Genomic DNA, 9,043 nt, shown 5'->3' on the forward strand with positions numbered 1-9,043 from the left:
TGAGGAAAAAGATAATTAGAGATCCTGGCCAAAGAGATATGCAACATGATATTTTCATATATATCACGTCTTTTAATAAATTTCTTCTGAAAAATGCATAAATAAAAGCAAATAGATATTCTTACAATCAATTCATATAAAAAAATAAATAGATTTGAGACTCCAAGTAACACTTCCTCCTACAAAATATAAAATCATAGTTTAGGATTCACATTTCATAAACACTCATGTCTTTTAAAAAATTCCTTTTGAAAAATGCATAAATAAAAGAAGATAGTTTCTTACCATCAATTCATATAAAAAAAAATAGATAATCTCACATTTAAAAATGGCCATTGAAATATCACCATAACCCAATATTAATTGAGTTTCTCTGCGGTGTTTCTTAGATATATATGTACAAATATGATGTAAACTACAAAGCATAATAACTCATATGGTAAATGTCATTAAATATAATAATGACTTTTCACATTTTGCATTTATTAATTTGTAATGAAAATTACCTTTTAAATTCCATAACTACTGCATAATCCTAAATATGGGTATATTAAAAAGGTGAAAAAACTTGAATAATAAAGTTGATTAATAATTAATTAAATGATGGTCTAATTAAAGAAAGAAAAATTACGGAACCAACCAATTTTCTATAATTACTATAATTAATTGAAGGAATAATTAAATAGCTCATAATTTATTTAACGTAATATTTTAAATCCTAAAATAAAGAGAAAATTTCGAAAATTCAGAGAAAAAAGATAATTCAAAATCCTGATCAAAGAAGTATGTCACATCCGCGTTTTCATATCCTCCTTTATAAATATATATATAGATAGATATGATGTACAAGAAATTGAATAAATTACAACTTATATTTATACTCTTTCTACTGCCTCTCAGAAGAGGTACAAACATCATATTACAACTAAAGTTTTCAAACAGTAATATAACTAACATATTGAACTAAAAAGCAGATTTTCGGACTCTTAAAAAATACTGTCAAAAGTGTGTCGGATCTTCCCAAAGCTATGCATTTTTGGAGTGTTCGAGCAACATTTGATTTACTAGTGCTATCTTGGACCTGAGACTTGCTGTGAAGACATATAAGAGAAGGAATTGTAAGAGCTACTAGTAGTACTGCTAAGGTTCCTGTTTTGTTGATGTAACTCAAACACATTAACCTCTTGATCCCCATTGATCATCGTTGCTTCAGTGAATCTACGACCATAAAATCGTAGAAAATTGAGTGATTGTACCTGTGGCATCGCCAAAGGCAACACACCTTCTAACATGCCAACAACATTGGCCATTGTTGGTCTCAGAGTTGGCTCTTCATACAAACAACACAAAGCCACACATACTAGCTTCTCGACTTCCTCACTTTTGACACTCCCCAGAACACGAGGATCCACAAGCTCCAGGTACTTTTTCTGTTCATGCATTTCCAATGCGAATAATGGGAAGTAGATTGGCTGATTTGCTGAGGCAAGAGACGATGGAGAAAGCCTATTCCTTTCACTACTTTCGCTTTGAGAAGTAGTGTCATTTGGTGGTTGGAACGAGGAGTTCTTCTTCCCTCGTACTATTTCTAGTAGCACCATTCCGTAGCTGTAGACATCTGATTTCTCCGTTATGGCTGAGCTAGTCAGCCATTCGGGAGCTAAGTAGCCTCGAGTTCCTCTCATCGTGGTAAACCAACTAGACTGCTCAGAATTAAGAAGCTTGGAAAGCCCAAAATCTGATATTTTTACTTGCAGGTTGTCATGGAGGAGTATGTTCTCTGGCTTCACATCACAATGTATGATCTTCTGCTCACAACCACCATGCAGGTAAGCAAGCCCACGTGCTGTTCCAAGCGCGATTTCATATCTGGTATGCCAATCCAAGGCAGGTCCGTGTCCAAAAAGGGTCCGATCCAATGAGCCTCGATTCATATATTCATACACCAGAAACCTTTCTCCCCTATGTGCACAAAATCCTTTCAAACTAACCAAATTAACATGGTGAACTCTCCCAATAATCGCGATCTCAGTGCAAAACTCCCTATTTCCGTGAGCCCCAAGAGCATTCATCTTCTTGACAGCAACAACAGCTCCATCAGAAAGAGTACCTTTATATACTGTTCCAAATCCACCAGTACCAATTTGATTTCTAAAATACTCCGTGGCTACTCGAATCTCCTCATGGTCAAATTTCACAGGCAACCCCAGTATGGAAATGTTATCAAGCTCAGCAAACGAAGAAGAATCCGTCCGTCCAAACTCTTTCCCTGAAATCTGCATCAATCTTTTTCTTCTCATCAACCACATAATCCCAGCCATCATCACAATGATCAGTAAAAGCCCAGAAGAAGGAAGTAAAACCAAAGCAACGACGGGTAATCTTGACCTCTTGTCACTTGAGTTGTCATTTGGATCAAATGATGACGGTTCAGAAATGACCTTAACGTATCCCAATCTACCTCTTCCGTTACTAGAATCCGAGCCCCTCAAAATTGAACCAAGAAAATTTTCAATCATATAACATGAACCCGACGACTGATCATGAAAAACACTCAAGCAAGAACACTTCTTAGAACAAAGATCTTGACAACCAGATACATTAACACCACGCTTCACAGGTTCGATAAAATCATTAGCAAAATAGTCCATACCATTCTCTAGCCTCAAGTACGAAACACGATTTCCCAATTCAGTTACATTCATATTCAAAGATGCATTACAAGAAACTGGCATTACCAAATTTCTATCAACTGGAGCACAACTACCATTCACCTCAGAACTAACACGAAATCCCGGTGGGCAAGAACATCTCCCCTCATCACAAACTCCAAGCTTCTTGCAAGTGAAAGCAACACGACAACTATCAATAGGACTATCGAATTCAGACATCCAATTTCCGTTACTAAATCGTTTGACACTGAAATGTCCATTCTCTTCCAATTTCGCAATCCTAAAGTCAGGATCTTTCACCTCATCTAAAATAACCTGAATCACTCTCTCCGTCCCATTCGCCCCTACAAGGAACAACCCGTTGCTACTGATCATCATATACTCCACCAGAGTATATGCATCAGTAAAAGCCTTAGGTTCCATAGTTAACTTCCAATAAGTCATTCCATTCCATTGTAACATTGCATCATTCTCTACAGCCACAAGTTTATAATCGCCTTTAGCAATTTCATCTTCGTTCACTGAACTAACCAACGATTTCCCAACAGGCAATCGTTGGCCTACAACGATTGTGTCTGTCGGGGAATCAAAACTTTCCCACACAGTATTATTAAAAGCATCAACCAACACCAAGTTTCCTGATTCAAGAAGCTGCATTGAAGCAACAGAACTACTAGTACTACTACGTTTTGCAGACCAAATGGTGTCACCTGAATCATCAAAAAGAGCAAGGCCATCAACAGAAAGGTGCAACTCACCTGAATCAGATACAGGCATATCGCGATTTGCTGACCAAACAACTACATGTGATTCCGAGTGAACGATGACAAAGTAATAGGATCTTTCTTGAGATTTTGTGTTTGTAATTGCTGCTTTAAAAGTTCCATTTGGTGATGACAAGAATGATCCAGAAGTATCAATGAACTTGAAATTTGAAGCAGTGAAATTTGGAGTTAATGGTTGAAGAGAAAGAGGACCAGAGTGTACAAGAAAACAAGATAACAAAAGGGTAACAATGAATAACAAAAAAGATGATCCCATGCTCTTAACAACAATGAAAACTTGAAAAAAAAAATCAGTTCTTGAAATAAAGAATCTTTTTGCATACCATACTAATTTGCAGTTCTTACTCTGTTCCGTCTCCTTATACACAGTAGGTAAAGTAGCGAGTCAACCTACTTTACCTACTTGAAAAAGGAGAACAGAAAACGAATCGGAGCAACAAAAAGCTGAATCTCAGTTGATCTTGGTAGCAAGGCTTACTTCTTCAATGGTATGGCTATAATTTCTATAATTGAAATTGAAAGAAAAATGGTTCTTTTTCTTTGTGTTGATTTGTTCACCATTATTATGACATTGATAGTAAACAGATAGTTGGTTGAAGATGGAGACACTTCTTTTAGTTAAATATTTACTACTTTTTTTTTCCAGAATATTTGTGCTTGTTGACTTACTGTACACAATATGCAAGTTGAGGGCGGCGCATATTATATTCAAACTATAATAATCTTTTTTATTTATCGATCGACTAATTTAAATTTGTATAAAGTATCGTGAGATTAAGTACTCCTTATTAGTTAGAGACAAATCTAATTTTAAAGTTTACGAGTTTCAAATTCTGATGACTCTTCACTCGCATCACAACTTGGCACTCAGTTTTGCGATTGAATTCATAGTTTATTATCTAGCATAGTATTGTACATATTTAATACTTTCTTTGTTCGTTTTTATTTATCTAATATACATATCGTTTAAGAAATTACTACGGAATATATGCAATTTATTATAGGGCTAATTCAAATTTATATTGAGTAACACTATTGATTATATGCGATGAAATGTTTTCCTACGGACAAAATTGGATTTTAGGTTTATGAGATTTGACGATTTCTTATGTGGCTATAAATTCCTAGTTTATTTATGCTATTGAATTTGTAGCTTATTATATGTATATATTTAGAAAAAAAATTGATGTGATCTTGATTAAAGTTACTAATTTTATACCAAAACTGCATAATAAATTGTTTATTCACGGGTGATTAGTCTAATTAATGATGGAGGGACCTCTATGATCCTATATATTCTTGGTGATAGTATTAAAATAATCAAATTATAGTCGTACATTCTAGAATATAAAAAATGAAAATGATTTTAGGAAAACATCTTTGTATAAGCAGTTGCAATTTCTTATTTATTTTATTATGCATTTTGAATTTATTATTCTTAGTTTTATAACAATGATTTTAACAATAAGATACATTATTGTCATTATTGTATATTACACCATCATTACAACCAATAAACTGTACCTGTTTTATATAATAAGTATTTAAATATACTTTATTCGTTTTTAAAGAAAAAAATATCCAAAAAATGTAACCTATTTTTAAATATATTTTTTTTCATGTACTTACTCTTCTTATTGAACCCTTTTAAATTTATTTTACTACTAGAGAAATAAATGAATAGCTAGGATATGATTAGTGCTGAACCAGAATTTAAATTAAGAGGTTGAAAACGTAAAATATTTTTGAACTATTTTTCCACTTTATAAGAAATAAGCTTTGTAATGCGTAAATTTAATATTCCGATTTCAATGTGACACGTATTCGATATGGAGTGGAAAACAAAAAGTATATATATTTTTTGTGTGTTAGATGATGTCAATGTTATGAATACGTATGACGTATTTATACTGCTAAATACGTTACCAACCTTCAAACCTACCCCAATTATGCCAATTGTTTTAACAATTAATCTTGCCTAATTAAAAATTAAATAACAAATATGAGTTTAATTTTTATATACTAAGTAAAATTTTATTTTTTTTAGAAGGATCAAGTTGTAATATATTTATGACTTTAAAAACTAACCTAATCTAATTTCATATGTTACCAGCTTTTTTCTTATTAATGACTTTGGACAGCAGTATTATTAAATACATACAATGATTTACAATTTTATTTGAACAATACAAATACGCTTAAGAGCGAAAGCGCTCCCTATAATTTGAACTTTTTTCTACTTCTATGTGGGCTATGATGTATTTAAAATTTTGCGATGATAAGCGTATTATTATAAAAAGATAAATTTGAGATATAAGTTTGATCGTTTTGACATTTAGATTCTTATCATTAAAAATTGTTAAAATTATATGTCACGATCCAAAAATGGATGTGATGTCACTCGTCTTATCCCACCAAGACAAGTCAGCCTAAAACTCAACCATTTCAATAAAATGCGGAAATTTTATAATTAACTCAAAAATATCCCCAAAATCTGGTTGTCACGTATACAAGCCTCTAAAGTATTACAATTGATTCAAAAGAAAAACACTAGTCTCAAATGACCTTGTTTCTAGAATAGAACAATGTCATAAATAGGAGTAAGAAGGTCCGCTGAGATGACAAACAGCTACCTCACAAATCTCCAAGAAGCCTCGGAAAATAAGAGAATGGAAAGTATCACAAAATCCAGGCTCATAACCTACAAAAAATTGTAGAAGCAAGGGGTGAGTACCAAACCACACGGTACTCAACAAGTACACCTCTAAACACAAGCTAAGGGAATAGAATACGGGTACTCCTTACATCCCAACCAAACCTCCACAACTACAACCTGCATAAAACCAGTCCAACCTAACAATTCACAGTTTACACAGCACCCAGCTCAACAACAATCACTTTAACAAATTACATATCCTCAACAACAAACTCAATATTCATCAATCACAACTTTCACAAAAACGCACTCACAAATATCAACAACATACAAGATCAAGTTCATCAAATAGAGGTAATCAAACATCAAGTACTTCCCAACTACCAATAAAACACATAATCATCAAGAATGAATGATGTCAGGGGATACAATGCAATATGACACCATGAAATGATATGCCTCAGAATACCAAGTACTCTCTCAACCGTATATACATGATACTCCTTGGAAATACATCGAGAGTTCATGACCCATGGGGGACTCGCGAGGTCTATATACCGACACAGACGATCTCCACGTGTTTGTGCAGATGATCTCAACGTACTATCATAAATCAAATAAATTTCGCACGGACGATCTCCACGTGCCCAAATTATAATCTTAACATCTCACCATCCCCAGCACGGACGATCTCCACGTGCCCAACTTATACTCAATCTCATGTCAATGCATGTGCACAATATGATTTCAATAAAAGGGATGATGCATCTTAATCAAATATCAATATGATATGTAATCACCTCAGCTATCACCAGTATACGGGTTCAATAAAGAACACAATCACACATAAATAAATCAAGTCAATAATATATTAACTAATGCCCATATGCTTTGGCATTCTCGAATTACAATTCACATTCTAGTAATAAACTTTCCCTTTATAACACCGGTACTCGTACCAATGCCCGTCACAAACAATTCTCAACACATTAGACACAAACAATTAATCACATTGCCTTTTATCCTTTTCATCATTAGAATTAATCAATATGGACAAGTTAACCCATCACCAAGTCTCATTACCCCCAAACACATATTACAAGGAAATACACGAATTCCATACACTTAACAATGGTTTAGAAATCCACTTGCCTCAAATAACCGTACAATCACTCTGAGACTTGAGCCTTCCCTTTTCGTTGAGCTTCCAAATCAATGCAATCTATTCAAGTACATATTCATAATAAGATTTCGAAACTAACAACGCCCATATTACTATAGGTTTAGCCTTGACCTAAAAATTCACTAGATTTAATAATCAAGTTCGTAACTCTTGATGCTAATTAACATTTGACTATCATATTTTTCCAAGTTTCAAGTCTAGGGTTAAGTCCCAATTTTTCTAATATCCTAAATCTAATGGTATTCACATAATACCTTACATCATATCTCAATATTATTAAAACTTGATCTAAGAGGTAACTATAACAATAAAATAAAAGGAGAACCCTAAAAAAAATGACAAACCAGTAACTTAGATTCGCTACCTAAAACAGCCATCCATCCATACTTAAAACACTGTTCAATCACCCTTCATTATTATAAAATTATTGTTTTATAATTGTCCTTAAATTAAATGGTCACGCTAATTCTTAATTTGACACCAAGAAAAATAGTAAAAGCCAAGGTTACAGCAACGATCAATTCACAATAAAATACCCACAATATAATACTATATTTCCTCTAAGAATCAATTCCTAATTTGCTAACGATTAATCCTAAAAAGGCACTCATTGCCAAATCATTCTCTCATTGATAGCCATCAATTGTTGGTAAGGAATTAAGGTTAAAAAAATCGATAAAAGGCACCTATCTAATCTACAAATTCAAGAGGCAACCCATTATTTTCCTACCTACTATACTACTGGTTTTATATATATATATATATATATATATATGGATTACCTGAAGCTGCTCGTAATTTGATGCCGCCACCGTCCGTTCCTCCTTTCCCTTTCTATTTCTCTTCCAAATTAAATGGTTTATTAAAAGAGCAACTTTCACATATAGCAAACACAAAATTCATATTTGTATGTTATAGCAAAGTTTGCATAATTGTGTTCCATAGCAAACATATATATGTATAATTCGCTATACATATACAAAAAAAAAAAACAGTTGTATAATCTGTTTTGGTATACATATACAAAAAGATCAATTGTATAAAGTGAGAGAGGCGAGTGAGCGAGCGAGATCCGGGAGAGTGGCGAGCGAGATTTGGGAGAGGGTAGAGAGGGGAACGAAAATATATGTATATATACAATTTTCACGCATTTTATACATTTGCGTTTTTGTATAAAGTGAGAGAGGCGAGTGAGAGAGCGAGATCTGGGAGAGTGGCGAGCGAGATCTGGGAGAGGGGAGAGAGGGGAACGAAAATATATGTATATATACAATTTTCTCTCGTTTTATACAAACACAAACACATTTTATACAATTTGCGTTTTTTTGTATAAAATGAGAGAAGCGAGTGAGAGAGCGAGATCTGAGAGAGTGGCGAGCGAGATCTGGGAGGGGGGAACGAAAATATATGTATATATATAATTTTCTCTCGCTTTATACAAACACAAACACACTTTATACACTTGCGTTTGTATAAAAAAACGAGAGAGGCGAGGGAGAGAACGAGAGTGGCGAGCGAGATTCACCAGGAGAGAGGTGAAATAGCAACAATTTGCTATGAGGTACAATTAAATCAAACTATATTTATAACATTTAATTTGAATTAATAGTTTGCTATTATAAACAATTTTCCCTTATTAAAACTGACAAAATCCACTAACTTATTTTTAATACATGGGCCTAATGGCATAGGGTCTTAAATAAATGATCACTTTAGCCCATTAACTGTCAATTATCTACAATTACCT

General features: G+C 33.5%; 1 protein-coding gene across 1 annotated transcript; it reads right to left on the reverse strand.

The window, feature by feature from the left end:
• Positions 1-1,070: 1,070 nt before the first annotated feature.
• LOC125853182 (G-type lectin S-receptor-like serine/threonine-protein kinase At5g35370) lies at positions 1,071-3,713 on the reverse strand. The gene has a single exon (XM_049532850.1). The coding sequence runs from the start codon at positions 3,711-3,713 to the stop codon at positions 1,071-1,073; it is 2,643 nt and encodes an 880-aa protein (XP_049388807.1).
• Between the last annotated feature and the right edge of the window lie 5,330 nt (positions 3,714-9,043).

This window comes from Solanum stenotomum, unplaced genomic scaffold (assembly GCF_019186545.1).
Source record: "Solanum stenotomum isolate F172 unplaced genomic scaffold, ASM1918654v1 scaffold989, whole genome shotgun sequence".
NCBI classification, from domain to species: Eukaryota; Viridiplantae; Streptophyta; class Magnoliopsida; order Solanales; family Solanaceae; genus Solanum; species Solanum stenotomum.

What these genes read in the sequence shown, in the direction of transcription:
- LOC125853182 (XM_049532850.1), bottom strand. Translation starts at nt 3,713, where the DNA reads ATGGGATCATCTTTTTTGTTATTCATTGTTACCCTTTTGTTATCTTGT.